We start from the raw sequence: 15,779 nt of genomic DNA on the forward strand, positions 1-15,779 counted from the left end.
CTGCTGCTCCGACGCCAACTCCGTGGGCGCCCGGGGTCTGCGCCTTGCTCTGGCCCAGGCTAAATGCCAAGCTCGGGCCGCCTTTGTGACGCGCTGCCACCTGCAAGACTCTGTTCCTGCTCCCAGGTCTCAGTCCCAAACCTACAGTTGCCAGGTCAGTGGATCCCACGTGCAGAGGGCCAGACGGGGCCCTGGCCAGGCGCTGCGAGGCGGAGGAGACTCGGCCGGCGCTCCAGGTGAGGATGGCATGCTCCTGCCCTTCCTTCTGCACGCAGGGAAGACGTTCAGCCCCAAACTTGGGGCTCAAGCCCGTTCAGTTCGCTGCCTTTCCCATCCTGACCCAGCCCCAGGTTTTGTTTTTTTTTTTATGGAAGCCGCCGCAGCGTGCTCAGCCCTCGGGTCCGCTTTCCTCTCTTTAGACAAGGCGGAAAGCCTTAAGCATCAGACTTACCTGGGCAAGACAAAGCCAGAGAACTGCTTTCACCGTCCCGTCAAGGAAGATAGGAATACAAACATATCATTTCGCAAATACGGAAACGGAGGTGTTGGAAGGTGAATGAAGTTTCCCAATGAGAACGTGTAGTAAGTGGGGAGGTGGGATTCGAACCCACGGTTGGTCCACCATATCACACAGGTGCCAACCAGGGAGGGAAAACTAAAGACGTCCTACCCACCTATTTTCCTCCCCTAGCAGAGGCGGGTGCCCTAACTGGGTCTCCTGAAAGCCCAGGCAGAAAGGTGGGAGTGTGCCGTTTGCGGCTGGATAGGTTGCATCATCGCTAGGCTTCCCCCAGCCACTCTCCCTGCCTGAAGCCTTCGAAGCCGCCCCTCTCCACTTCACCTGGCCCTTACCCACTGTCCCAGCCTCCTTTCTTTCTCCCTCCCTCAACACCTCGTGCTCCCCTTTCCCTGAGCACTGCCCTCTTCCTGGGGTCCCGGGTGTTGCCATCCCTGGCCCTAGAAAACCAGGGCGGAACCCAAAGAAAGGTGGAAAAGCAGCTTTTAGAAAGGTGTTTTTATTCTTTGGGGACAAAGCCGGGTTCTGTGGGTGTAGAGTTCTCCATGTTCTCCAGGCTGCAGGCCCCAGAGGTTTAATCAGAACTTTCAGACAAAACTGGAACCTTTCTTTTTTCCCCTTGTTTATTTGTAGTCCTTGGGCAAACCATTGTCTTTGTTCGAAAGAAGGAAAATAGTCCAAACGTTTTAACTTATTTTTTTTAAGGTTCGGGGGCACACGTACAGGCTTGTTATACAGGTAAACTGCATGTCACGAGGGTTTGTTGTGCAGATGATTTCATCATTCAGATAAAAAGCATAGTACCAGGTAGGTAGTTTTTCGATCCTCACCCTCCTTCCATGCTCCAACCTCAGGTAGGCTCCAGTGTCTGTGGTTCCCTTCTTTGTATCCACGTGTACTCAATGTTTAGCTTCTACTTATAAGTGAGAACATGTGGTATTTGGTTTTCTGTTTCTGAATGAGTTCTTTTAGGATAATAGTTTCCAGCTCCATTCATGTTGCTGCACAGGACATGATCCCATTCTTTTTTATGGCTGCATAGTATTCCATGGTGTATATGTGCCACATTTTGTTTTCTTTTCTTTTTTTTTGAGGCAGAGTCTCACTTAGTTGCCCAGGCTGGAGTGCAGTGGCACGATCTCTGCTCACTGCAACCACCACCTTCCAGGTTCAAGCGATTCTCCTGCCTAGGCCTCCCAAGTAGCTGGGATTACAGGCGCTTGCCGCCACGCCCAGCTAAGTTTTGTATTTTTAGCAGAGACGGGATTTCGCCATGTTGGCCAGGCTGGGCTCAAACTCCTGACCTCAGGTGATCCACCGCCTCGGCCTCCCAAAGTGCTGGGATTATAGGCGTGAGCCACCGTACCTGGCTGCCACATTTTCTTTATCCATTCTACCACTGATGGACATTTAGTTTGATTCTATGACTTTGCTATTGTGAATAGTGCTGCCGTGAACATTTGTGTATATATGTCTTTATGACAGAATGCTTTAGATTCCTTTGGGTATATAACCAATAACGGAATGGCTGAGTCAATGGTAGTTCCGATTTAAGTTATTTGAGATATTGTCAAACTGCTTTCCACAATGGCTGAACTAATTTTACATTCCTACCAGCAGTGTATAAGCGTTCCCCTTTGTTTGCAACCTCACCAACATGTTACTTTTTGACTTTTTAATAAGAGCTATTCTGACTGATGTGAGAGAGTATCTTGTGGTTTTGATTTGCATTTCTCTAATGAGAAGTGATGTTGAACATTTTTTCATATGCTTGTTAGCCACGCGTATGTCTTCTTTTGAAAAGCGTCTATTCATGTCCTTTTTCCACTTTTTAATTGTGTTGTTTGTTTTTTGCTTGTTAGCTTATTTAAGTTCCTTATAGATTCTGGATATTAGACCTTTGTCAGATGCAGAGTTTGCAAATATTTTTTCCCATTCTATAGGTTGTCTGTTTACTCTGTTGCTAGTTTCTTTTGCTGTGCAGAGCCCTTTAGTTTAACCATGTCCCATTTGTCAATTTTTGCTTTTGTTACAATTGCTTTTGGGATCTTTGTCACGAAATCTTTGTCCGTTCCTATGTCCAGAATGGTATTGCCTAGGTTATCTTCCAGAGTTTTTATAGTTTGGGGTTTTACGTTTAAGTCTTTAATCCATCTTGATTTTTGCACCTGGTGTAAGGAAGGGGTTCAGTTTCAATCTTCTGCATATGGCTAGGTAGTTATCCCAGTACCACTTATTGAAAGGGGAGTTCTTTCCCCATTGCTTATTTTTCTCTACTTTGTCAAAGATTAGATGGTTGTAGGTTTGTAGCTTTATTTCTGGGCTCTCTATTCTCTTCCATTGACCTGTGTGTCTGCTTTTGTACCAGTACCATGCGGTTTTGATTACTGTAGCCCTGTAGTATAGTTTGAAGTTGGGTAATATGATGCCTCCAGCTTTGTTCTTTTTGCTTAGGATTGCTTTGGCTTTTTGGGTGCTTTTTTGGTTCCAAATAAATTTTAAAGCATTTTTTTTTTCTGATTCTGTGAAGAATGTTATTGGTAGTTTGTTAGAAATAGCATTGAATCTATAAATTGCTTTGAGTAGTATGGCCATTCTAACAATATTGATTCTTCCTATCCATGAGCATGGAATGTTTTTCCATTTGTGTCATCTCTGATTTCTTTCAGCAGTGTTTTGTAATTTTTGTTGTAGAGATGTTTCATATCCCTAGTTAGCTGTATTCCTAGGTATTTTATTCTTTTTGTGGCAACTGTGAATGGGATTGCGTTCTTGATTTGGCTCTCAGCTTGGATGTTGTTGGTGTATAAAAATGCTACTGATTTTTGTACATTGATTTTGTCTCCTGAAAGTTAGCTGAAGTTGTTTATCAGATCTAGGAGCTTTTGGGCCAAGACCATGGGGTTTTCTAGGTATGGAATCATATCATTTGCAGACAGAGATGCTTCGACTTCCTCTCTTCCTATATGGTTGCCTTTTATTTCTTTCTCTTGCCTGATTGCTCTGGCAAGGACTTCCAGTACTATGTTGAACAGGACTGAAGTGCCTTGTTCTAGTTCTCAAGGGTAATGCTTCCAGCTTTTGCTCATTCAGTATGATGTTGGCTGTGGTTTTGTCATAGGTGGCTTTTATTATTTTGAGGTATGTTCCTTCAACGCCTGGTTTGTTGAGGGTTTTTGACATGAAGTCAAGCTGAATTTTATCAAAAGCCTTTTCTGTATCTATTGAGATGATATGTGGGTTTTGTTTTTAGTTCTGCCAAACCTTTTCTTTTAAAGCCCAACGAATAAAACCCATCACGTTTCACAAGACCACCCCAGCAAGCAGGCAGGAGAGCTAGTATTAAAAGTGAAATCTTTTGAATTTGTAGTACCTTTTCTTTTCCAAATCTAGCTGAAATTTCTCACTTGTTTTCCTTTCGATGAAGCTAACCACCGGCATTTCTCCTAAGAAACAGATATAAAAAAAGTTTGATACGGTTAAAGTAGGAAGTGCTAGCTCCTAGAATATCTCTGGATATTGCTGTCCCTTGTTACAGAGCATGAGCCCTGCCCAAAGACTAGAGTGTAATGGCACAGAAAAGGTCAGGAGCCCACTGAGCCAGGAGTACAGGAGGCTTGCAACAAAGTTTAACAGGGGCCTGTTGCTCTCACTGGGTGGAGGGACAGATGGGAGAACACTCACACCACGGAATCGTAGGCAGCCATTAATAAAAATAAAAATAAGCCATATTGTTTGGCTTGTAGGGATTTCCTTGGGTATTGCTGAATTTACATTAGGATGTAAAGAAATGTTGGCCAGGCGTGGTGGCTCACGCCTGTAATTCCAGCACTTTGGGAGGCCGAAGCGGGTGGATCACCTGAAATCAGGAGTTCAAGACCAGCTTGGACAACATGGTGAAATCCCGTCTCTACTGAAATGCAAAATTAGCTGGGCTTGGTGACAGATGCCTGTAATCCCAGCTACTCAGGAGGCTAAGGCAGGAGAATCGCTTGAACCTGGGAGGCACAGATTGCAGTGAGCCAAGATCCTGCCACTGCACTCCAGCCTGGGCGGACAGAGCAAGGCTCTGTCTCAAAAAAAAAAAAAAAAAAAAAAAAAAGTAAAAAAAATGTATATAGCAGGACTCCAAATGTGTATGTTTGTATGTGGTCAGGTAAGAAATTGCTAAATAAAATACAGGGTGCCCCAGTTAAATTTTAATTTCAGCAAAACAATCATTGCATGGAACATACTTATACTAAAAGCAATTCTTTGTTTCTCTGAAATTCAAATTTGACTGACTGTCCTGTATTTTTATTTGCCAAATCTGGCAACTCTGTTATATAAGGATGGAGAAAATTGTGAAAGGAAATATACCAAATCGTGGGAGGCCAGGAAAAAAGGCACTAGTAACACCCCCAGCAAATATGAAATCAACGCATTTTTGTAAAATTATATGCTTATGTGCATACATAGATGCATAAGGAAGTTTAAAAAAAGGTTTTGGCCTGCTAAGTCTTTTGTAAGGAGCATGCATCATATACTAAGTGAAAAAGGCAAGTGGCAGAGTAATAGGTACAGTAAGATAGTATGTGCAGAAAAAGAAATGAGTAAAACCTTGTTTAGGTTTGTATACACAAAGATAGAGCTTTGAAAAGATGCCCATATGACTGTCCAAATTGGTATCTCAGGGTACGGGGTTGGAGAAGTATTGTTAGTTTTGCTTTTATACTTCTTTATATGATATTATGTTAACTAGCTCCAACAAAATCTAGTACTTTTGTATTTTGAAAAAAAAATAAATTTTTTTAAGTGAGGCATTTAGTCTGGAGCTTAAGAGCATAAACTTTGGAGCTATATACATGGGGACTCAGGCTGGATCCTGCCACCCTCTAATTGTATAGCCCTTGGGGAGCTACTTTACCTTATCTCTAAAATGGGGATGAAATACATGCCTATTGTTTATGATGAAGATTATAAAGAGCTCTGCATTGTAACTGGCACACCATGGTTAACAATGTCTAATGTCAATTGTTATTATTACTAGAAAATAACCTAGGACGGGCGGGGCGCGGTGGCTCAAGCCTGTAATCCCAGCACTTTGGGAGGCCGAGACGGGCGGATCACGAGGTCGAGACCATCCTGGCTAACACGGTGAAACCCCGTCTCTACTAAAAAATACAAAAAACTAGCCGGGCAAGGTGGCGGGCACCTGTAGTCCCAGCTACTTGGGAGGCTGAGGCAGGAGAATGGCGTGAATCCGGGAGGCAGAGCTTGCAGTGAGCCGAGATCACACCACTGCACTCCAGCCTGGGCGACAGAGCGAGACTCTGTCTCAAAAAAAAGAAAATAACTAGGATGTAAAAATCAGGATATTCAGGGAGATGCCTACAAACCCTGATCTTCTTGAAGCAAACCTTGATCTGCTGGAGGTAAGCCACCGACTGGCTTAGGATCTTGACCAAGACACCTCATCTCTGGGCCTCAGTGGCATGTCTACACCATGAGAGAGATAGACTGGGTATCCACTGCTTTATTCGTTTACTCAACCGTTTTGGGGCACTTGCTGTATGTCAATCCCTGGCCTAGAAGCTAAAGACACAGAGATGAGGGACCTGGCTCCACCTTCAAAGACCTGGCTTGAGTCAAAGGTGACTCAGTTTCTCGGAGGTGATGCAAATAAACCAGGTGGTAAGTGCTACGAGAGAGTGCATTTGGGCACCCAGAGAAGCAGGAGTCAGAGAAAAGAGCCTTTTCAGTCACAACATTTGTTGTGGCTTTCAGGTGTTGGATTTTTTAGAGACACTGTGCAGATGGTGTACAGCACGGTAAGCAGAAAACGGAGGCTGAGTACCTGATGTTGATTTAGGATCGGCAGGGGAAGCAGGATGCCACACTGAGAACATCTCCTTAGAATGTCATAGGCTGTTCTATTTCCTCTAGGGGAGCTGGTCCTGGGTTTGGGCTCTGACATCAAAAGTGGATCCAAGGTTTTGTTGTTGCCTCTTGGTGCTTTCTTTGATGAACTTTCAGAATGAAGAGGAAATCTGTTTATACTAATTGTCTTCGGACGAACATCTTTCTTCATCGTGGAGGTTTGATTTTCAGCAGCTTGACTTGGAAGAGATGAAGGAAGAATTTTTGGCTTTCCAACAGGAAAGCGTTTCTTAAACTCTGAGTCCGGACAACATTTACCCTGCAATTGTGAATAATACATCAAATTTTAAAACGACTTCAGCTTTAATGGTCAGAAAATACAGTAGACTAGATAACACAAAAATTCCCACTGTAAACACTGTTATATGCTGTATAAAATGTGACAGACATTCAATTTAATAGCTGGCTTTGCGGGAAAGAAAGAAAATTTTGCATTCCAGGAATGAAGGTCTGACTGGTTGCTATGGTTTGAATGTGTCTCCTCCAAAATTCAGGTGTTGCCAACGTGATGGTATTAAGAGGTGGGGCCTTTGGGGGTGATTAGATCATGAAGGCGCCTCCCTTGTTAATGGGATTAGGGTCCTTATAAACGAGGCTTCATGAAGCATTTGGCTCCAGCCTTCTACTCTTTTGCCTTCTACCATGCTAGGAGGCAGCAAGAAGGCCCTCACCAGACACCAAATGGTAGGTGCCTTGATCTTGAACTTCCCAGTCTTCAGAGCTGTTAGAAATAATTATCTGTTCTTTATTATTACCCTGTCTGTGGTGTCCTGTTATAGCAGCACAAATGGACTGGTTAAGCACAGGAGTTGACACTGGTTATGGGAGACGCAGGGTCAATTTTGTAACTAGGGGCTTGGATGAGAGGAAATCCCATTCACACAAGAGGGGAATTGGAAGTAAGACTCTATTGACCCTGCATAAAGCTGGAAGCTTTAAAGGGTAAATTGTGGTGGGTAAGAGGAAAAGTATCACCTAATGAGAAAAGGAAAGTGGCAAGGAAGCCTTTCTTTCTTGGGCCAGCATTTGAGTGTGGAGAAGAAAACTCATGCCCCTGAAAACTCAAAATCACAGGTCCATGCCATTCCTGTGTTTGGCATTAGGATTTACTTTAGCCTCACGGTCTGGGAATCCCTGAACAGAAGAATTAACACAAACATTGAGATGTCTGGCAGAAGCAATCACAAAATTCCTCTGGAGAGGCAAGAGCCTCAAAATAGGTCATAGAGGATCCTCATAGGTAGAGTCCCGCCAGATAAAAACTCACAATCCAAAATTACAAACACACGGGGAAGCAATCCACCTTGAGTAAGAGTCACAGACACAAAAGTAGTAAGATTAGCCCCCAAGAAGTTCAGGTAATGCAACTATAGGATAGAGACTGTAAAATAAATTAATTAAAAATGGTTAACTCTGGGAAAAGAATAACATCTCATGAAAAACAGAATAGGCAAATTTGAAATTTTCTAATTTGTAATTAACAGTAACTTTATATATTCATGTGATATTTTAATATATGTATATATTGTGGGATGATTAAGTCAAGTTAATTAACATATCCATCACTTCACATACCTATCTTTTTTTTTGTAGTGAGAACAAAAATAGGCAAATTTGAAAGAAAGATAAATTGAACTTCTAGACATGAAAAATGCAGGTATTGAATCTAAATGGATGGGCTAAAAACAGCAGATTAGATTTGGCCAAGAAAGAATGAATGAACTTGGAGATAATTTGAAGAAATTACCCAGAATACAGGAGCTAGAAATAGAGAAAATATGAAAGGTTAAGAGACATAAGGCTATTAAAAGGGGAAAGATTACATGAAAAAAAGAGAGACATGAAGCTAGAATGAGAATGTTTAATACACATGTGTTATGTTCCAGAAGGAGAGTCGAGAGAATGTGGAAGAGTTGGGGAACATTGGGAATTCAAAGAGATAATAGATGAGAATTTTCAGACGTGATTAGTGATATAAATCTTTATATCAAGGAAAGAGAAATCCTGAGCAGGAGAAAAGCAAACACATTTGAGTACATTGTTTTGAACGGAATGAATAAAAATAAATCTACTCTTAAATACATTACAGGTAAAAGGCAAAGAGGATCTTGAAATCAACCAAATAAAAAGATTACATACAAAGGAATGGCAATTAGGCTGAAAGAAAATACATCAACAGCAATAACAGAAGTGGGACAGCAGTGAAATAATCTACAAAATGGTAAGAGAAAATAGCTGTTAATCTAGAATTGATATTCAGCTAAACTATCATTCATGAATGCAAAAAACAAAAAGCAGATTTTCAGGCAACTGAAGATTTACTACTCAAGGTTCTTGGTGAAGAAACTGCTGAGATGTGTTTCAGGAAGACAGAAATCTTACCCAGAAGGAAAGCTTAGGATCCAAGAAAGAATGTGAGCAAAGAGAAAGGTAAACTTGCGAGTATATCCAGCTGGACACAGTGGCTCGTGCCTGTAATCCTAGCACTTTGGGAGGCCGAAGTGGGCAGATTACATGAGATCAGGAGTTTGAGACAAGCTTGGCCAACATGGAAAAACCCCATATGTACTAAAAATACAAAAATTAGCCAGACATGGTGGCACACCCCTGTAGTATCAGTTACTCAAGAGGCTGAGGCAGGAGTACTGCTTGAACCCTGGAGGCGAAGGTTGCAGTGAGCCAGGATCATGCCACTGCACTCCAGTCCAGGCAACAGAGTGAGACTCTGTCTCAAAAAAGGAAAGAAAAAAAGCAAAAACAAAAAACTTGTGAGTGTATCTAAACAGGCATGAGTTACATAAATAACAACAATAATCACTAAAGAGGGGTAGTATGAAAGCAAAATGAAACAAAATTCTGGCAGCATTTTCATGTAAGATAGGAGTAGAGGATCAGCATTAACATGTTCTCAAATTTATATACTGTTTGTAAGGAGAGTAGAACTAATGACTAATTTTAGACTTTATTAAGTCAAGTATTCATATTAAATGTTAAGGATAACTACTGAAATGATAGAAATAGAATGTAAAATTGCTGAATCAGTAGAAAAGAAGAAAGAGAATAAAGAAATCTTGCTCAATCCAATAGAAGACAAGGGAGAAGCAAGCAGCAGCAGCACCAGCAGTAGTAATGAACAAGAGTGGTAAATGCAAGGCCTCAAAACAATTGGGGAAAAATTATTGTTAATGTCATTGAGAGTGATAAAGGCATCATGATTAAGAAAATGACTGTATTTTTGAGATATGAAAGAATGATGGTGAAATAACAGGATATCTTGGATTTACTTTAACATACTTTAGAAAAAAGAAAACAGAATAGTTCAAGTCTGGAAAACTTTTGATTTCCACATGTTAACAGCTATTTTCTCTTAGCACTTTGAAGATTATTCCACTGCATACCCACTTCTATTATTGCTGTTGATATATTTTCTTTCAGCCTAATTGCCATTCCTTTGCTTGTACTCTTCTTCTTTACCTTTGCCTTTTACCTGTAATGTATCTAAGAGTAGATTTATTTTTATTAACTTTGTTTAGAACAACAACTGTTGTATCTGGGGAGTGAATACATGAACGTTTATTGTATTAACTTTCTACTTTCATATTTGTTTGAATTTTTTTGTAATTAATTTTATTTCTTTTATTTTTAGTGGACAAGTAATAATGATACATGCTTATAGAATACAGAGTGATCTTCTGTACATGTATACAATGTGTAGTGGCCAAATCAGAATTGTAATAAATTTTTTTAAAAAAAAATTAAGATGGTCAATAGATTCTATAGCCACTCAAGCTATCATTTTCAGACATATAAGGTCTTAAAAATTTGCCTCTCATGCTTTCTTTCTCAAGAAACTATTTAGGATATGTTCTATCAAACAAGGAGTAACCTAAAAAAGAGAAAGATGAGACCTGAGATTTGGGAATCAGAACTCCAACCGTGGAGAGAGTGGAAGAAATTCCAGACCAACAGCTAATCATCAAGCCTGGAGAATAACATGCTCCCAAAATGAAATGGATAGACTATCTGATGTGTTTAGTTGTACTCAGGGGAATTTTCATATCTGCTAGAGAATATTAGGGATGATTTAATGATAAGTACCTAGAAAGTGAAGCAAATGAAAAACTGAAGCAATTATTAAGTCCAGGGAAAACAAAAAGTTGTAGGAGAAAGCACATATAATCACAGTTCATGTGGAAAACCATTTATAATGTTTACATGGTTATACTAATGTAATATTGAATATTTATTTAACCAGAATGAGTGAAATCAATAAATTGAAAGGATGAAATGAAGAACTTTGGAGGTATGTGTGTGGGATGGGTGGTATAAAAAAGTGAAATCTATATTCCTAAATCCTTATGAGTCAACAGGTAATATCTAAAATTGGAAAAAATGTAAGAAGGTTCTTTAGACATATGAAGGTGATTACTGGAAGAAACAGCTAAAAGTGAAAGTAGAGTATTTGTGTGTGGGGAGTAGTTAGCATGAAGGGGAGCAGTGGGGCTTATAGTTTTACTGACGTGGTGGGAGATAATTAACAAGGGCCATCATAAGTAAGTAAATTAGAGAATATGTTAGAAGTTGGCAAATGCTATGGAAAAAAAATAATAGAAGAAGGTAAGGGGGTAGTAAATATGTGATGGAGAGGGGGTTGCAATTTTAAATAGGTTGTTGTGGTACATCTCCTTGAGCAGGTGCCATATGGGTAAACACTTGAGAGAAGTGAGAGAGTTAGCCCTGCAATAAGGTGGGGAAGGTGAAGAGGTAGCTTCCAGCCAGAGGCAGTAGCCAGTGAAAAAGCTCTAAGGCATGGTATGCTCAAGAAACGATCAGGAGGCCAGTAAGCTGAACAGGAGCAGCACGTGAGATCAAAGAGGTGATGAGATAGGAAGGGAGGCAAAGATGACATAGATCTCTAAGGCCACTGTAGTTTTGAGTTTGCATAATATGGGGCAAGAATCAGTGCAGATATCTGAATAGAGGAGCCAAACAATCTGACTTGTATTTTTCAGGGATCACGTTGACCACTGTGATGAGAATAGACTGCAGGGCGCAAGGTGAGAAGTAGGAAGACTGTTTAGGAGACAGCTGCAGCATCTGGGCTAGAGAAGATGATAGTTCATATCAGCAACATGGAGGGAAAGAGAAATCGAGAGTGAAACTGAGATTTTGGCCTGAACGACTGGAAGGATAGAGTTGCCATTAACTGAGATGGGCCAAGCTGTGACAGAGAGGATTCCATTTCAGATGTGTTACATTTAAGATGTCTATGAAGCATTCAAGTGAAGATGCAGTAAATAGTAATATACAAATCTAGAGTTTGGGGAGAAAAGCCTAGCCTGAGCTATAAATTTGGAAGTGTCTGACTACATATGGCATTTTTAAAAATCAGGAGGTAGAATGAAATAAGGCAGTGAATATAGGTAGAGAAGAGACCAGAGACTAAGCCCCAGGGCCCCTCAAAATTAAGAGGTTGGGGAGGTAGAGAATGAGAAACCACCAAGGTCATTGAAAACCATAAGAGTATGGTACCCTGGAAGCCGAGAAAGTGCGTTAAGGAAGAGGGAGTGATGAGCAGTAAACGGTCCCCATAAATTGAGAACTGAGAACTGAGCATTGGATTTAGCAATGCAGAGGTCATTGATTTTGACAAGAGTAGATTTGGTTACATTGGAGGGCAAGACTGGAGTGGGAATAAGAATGGGAGAGGAAAACATGGAGGCAGTGACTATAGACAACTAGTTCAAATGTTTTTCTGAGGAGGGCAACAAAGAAGCAAGATAGTAGCTTGTAGGAAATGGGATCAGAAGTATTACATGTTTTTCTGGTTTTAGGTCGTGTTAATAAAAAGTTAAAGACTGAAAACCACAAACCACCTAGTATACATGATTTCAATCCTTAATTTTCAAAAATTAAAAGAGAAAATTATTTTCGTGCAAGGCCAAAGATTCACCACTGATATATACATACTCAGTAGTGGTACCCCTTTAAAAACTTATTGTAAGAAATGTTAGGACATCCTAGAGTTTTGAGACTTTGTTGTTGCCTGTGGGTACAGCTCATTTAACCTCTCCCTGTTGCAGGACAGAGAGGGGAGAATTGCTGGAGCAGTGTAGCAAAAACCTTGTGTGACCTTGCATAGGCAGAAAGAGAGGATAATGGTATACCAGTAGGAGGAGATAGGCTTTAGATGGGCACAAAGAAAGTTCCTCTATGGTTAAGAGGTGGGAAGGCAAAGTAAGTGAGTGTGGATGCTGCAAAGGAGATAGATCTGGAGTTGGCTGGTCATGGATGTCTTCTTTTCCTGAACGAGGAGATAAACCATGATCCCCATTTTCCTCCAAAGAAGAAAGAAGCTCAGAGAGGTTACACAGCCAGTAAGGGGCAGAGCAGAACTAAAATTCAGAGTTTCTGAGCACAAATCCAGTTCCATGTGTACTGGAGCTCCCCACCTCCCTGCAGCCTTCAAATAAGTATGTAGGTAGGGGCCTTGGTTGCCAGGCTGAACATTTGAAGGGGAGTAGTCAGCTTCACTCTTGTTTGGGTGCTCACCAAGTATTTTCTCATTCAAATAGAAGACATGGACCACTTACAGCATCGAATAAACATCAGTACTAAGGAAAACAAGTCAGTAGGTGATTTCCACGTTCAGCCAAGGCTGAGAATCCCGTGGCTGGGGCAGCGCGTCTCAGACTTGACATGCCTGGGAAATCATGTGACCCTGCATATTCTGATTGAGCATTTCTAGGGGGAGGGCCTGAGAGTCTGCATTTCTAACAGGATCCCAGGTGATGCTGATGCAGCTGGTCCACAGACTGCACTTCAAAAAGCAAAGAGCTGAAAGGTGAAAACAATCCAAATTTTATCAACAGGTAGAGAAACAAAATGTGGGATGAAAAAGGCCATTAACATTGGGAAGCCGAGGAAGGCGGATCACTGAGGTCAGGAGTTTGAGACCAGCCTGGCCAACATGGTAAAACCCCGTCTCTACTAAAAAAAAATACATATATATATACACATAAAAATTAGCCAGTCGTGGTGGTGGGCACCTATAGTTCCAGCTACTCGGGAGGCTGAGGCAGGAGAATCGCTTGAATCTGGGAGGCAGAGGTTGCAGTGAGCCGAGATCACGCCACTGCACTCCAGCCTGGGCGACAGAGTGAGACCCTGTCTCAGAAAAAAAAAAAAAAAAAAGGGCCATTAAAAGGAATAAAGTGCTAATACACACCACAACTACAACATGGGTAAACCTTGAAAATATTATGCTAAGTGAAAGAAGATGGTTATATAAGACCACATAGTATATGACTCCATTGATGTGAAATGTCCAGAATAGACTAATCCATAGAGATAGAAAGCAGACTAGTGGTTGCCAGGAACTGGGAAGATGAGGGAATGGATGGTATCTGGTAATGGGTACAGGATTTCTTTTTGGAGTGATGAAAATATTCTAGAACCAGATTGCACAACACTGTGAATGTACCAAATGTCTCTACAGTGATGGCAAATTTTACATCATATGTGGTTTACCACAACAGTAAAAACAAACGAAAAAGAGCAAAAAGCTGGATCATCTCTGTGGTTTGTTTAGTTTTGATATTCTGTAGTTTTAGGAACTGAAGTGTTCAGAAAGGTAAACAACTTTCTGCCCAAGGAGAAGAGTTCTTTGGAGAGAAGTCTTGGTAAGTTTCCCAAAGGGGAAATGCTTCATTCTGTGCAAAAGAAGGGAGCAACTTGGCCCAGCAGTGCACTAAAAGGCACTTAGGGCTATGGAGGGAAGAGCCTGTGAGTGTTCCCCGGCAAAATCAGTCAGTCAGTCAATCGCATAGCTGCATCTCTACAGAGTCCTCTTTTTGCACCAAGCCCTGATGTCAGGAAAATGGAAAAAGTCATTCAGTTTCGTAGGAAACTCACAGTCTGACAGAGAAGACTCCCACATGGGACAGAAAGCAGCAGGACAGGCCCTATTGAGGACCAAATTGCAATGTCCAGGCCATGAAGGTTGGAGATGGTCAGAGGTGATCAGGGGGTGTTGAGAGTGGTAAGGGAGGCCCCTTTGAAGGGCTGGGCACAAATGAAGACCAATTGTGTGTGCTTGATTAGCCTAAGCGAGTCACTAAAATATCTTTTTTGAACAAAGCAAAAAATAAATATAGGACCCTTTAATATCCGTGCTATGTAAAACTGGGCCCAGAGTCTGCCTTTCCTATGATACTTTTCAGAATGTGGACAAACTATTGGCACCATCAGAAAATTACTAATTGCTACTCACCATATGGTGGAAATACTTATTTTCTGGAATCATTTGGTTGCAATAATGACAGTAGATTTCCCTTTCAGGAGCTGAAATTCTTTCCCCTGAATAAGCAGAGAAACAATAATACCTTGTCAATGGCTAGCCCAGCTCTCCCACACCTGCCTACATGGCCTGTACTCATGAGCGTGAACTGACCCCCGGGCCTGCCTGGCCTCGACTTTTCTGCGCTGCCGGCATCCTTGACCACACAGGCAACTCATGGCCGAGTCATCCACATCATTTCCTTTACGGCCGCAGATGTGCACTCAGGGCAGCAGCAACCCTAATGGAGAGACATTTTCCTGGAGCAGGACTGCTTTCTGAGGAGATGAATGGAGCTGTAGCCGCGGATGCCAGCCCACTCCAACCTGACTGCTCTTTCATTCCACCAGTTTCCAGCCTCTGTGATCAGACCAGGTGTTGGTTGAACACATCTTTGTTGATGGTGTTGAAGGTGTGTCGTGTTGTGTTGTGTTGACCTGAAGTTGTGAAGATTGTGTTTGATTCTGTTGAAGTCCAGCCATGCTGGGATGAAGGAAATGGACATGACTCTCACACTTTTCAGGTTTGCATTGGCCAGTTTTGCCCTTGGATCGATTGTTTATCAGGAGAGGGTTACGGACTGGGGAGTTTTACACTCTCTCCCATATTACCAAAACAACCAGCAAATGCACCAAAGGATCTGTCACACTGATGGTTGTGTGACAGTAAATATAAAGAGGTGAGTGAGTGAGTCACCTCTTTATAAGAGGTGAGTGAGTGAAGTGAACATAAAATGGTACCAGGGAGCCAATACATAGGCCCCCAGGCCAGGAGCTATTGCTAGCTCCCTTCTGGCCATTGCTGATAATGGAAAAAGCCTTAGATTCGGTGCCAGGAAATGTGGGAGTCCAGTCTTATTTCTGCCTCTAGCAAGCCCCTGCTTTATTCTGTGTGTAGGTTTCTCATCTGTAAAAGGATGCAATGGATCTCTGCCAGGCTAGGATTGTGCTGGAGGCACTTAAAGAAAGCCCCCTGTTTCCTAGGATTCCCCATGGTCTCTCTTTT

General features: G+C 41.7%; 1 protein-coding gene across 1 annotated transcript in view; it reads right to left on the minus strand.

Annotated features, from left to right (window-relative positions):
• Nucleotides 1–3,507: 3,507 nt before the first annotated feature.
• The window catches only part of XAF1 (XIAP associated factor 1), a 29,338-nt gene continuing 17,066 nt past the window's right edge, over nt 3,508–15,779 (minus strand). Inside the window, 4 exon segments of the mRNA XM_011994744.1 lie at nt 3,508–3,963; nt 6,354–6,695; nt 14,709–14,794; nt 14,889–15,052. Of these exon segments, the coding sequence (XP_011850134.1) occupies nt 3,907–3,963; nt 6,354–6,695; nt 14,709–14,794; nt 14,889–15,052 (649 nt within the window). The 3' untranslated portion in view covers nt 3,508–3,906.

Source organism: Mandrillus leucophaeus, unplaced genomic scaffold, assembly GCF_000951045.1.
Source record: "Mandrillus leucophaeus isolate KB7577 unplaced genomic scaffold, Mleu.le_1.0 Scaffold46, whole genome shotgun sequence".
NCBI lineage: Eukaryota > Metazoa > Chordata > Mammalia > Primates > Cercopithecidae > Mandrillus > Mandrillus leucophaeus.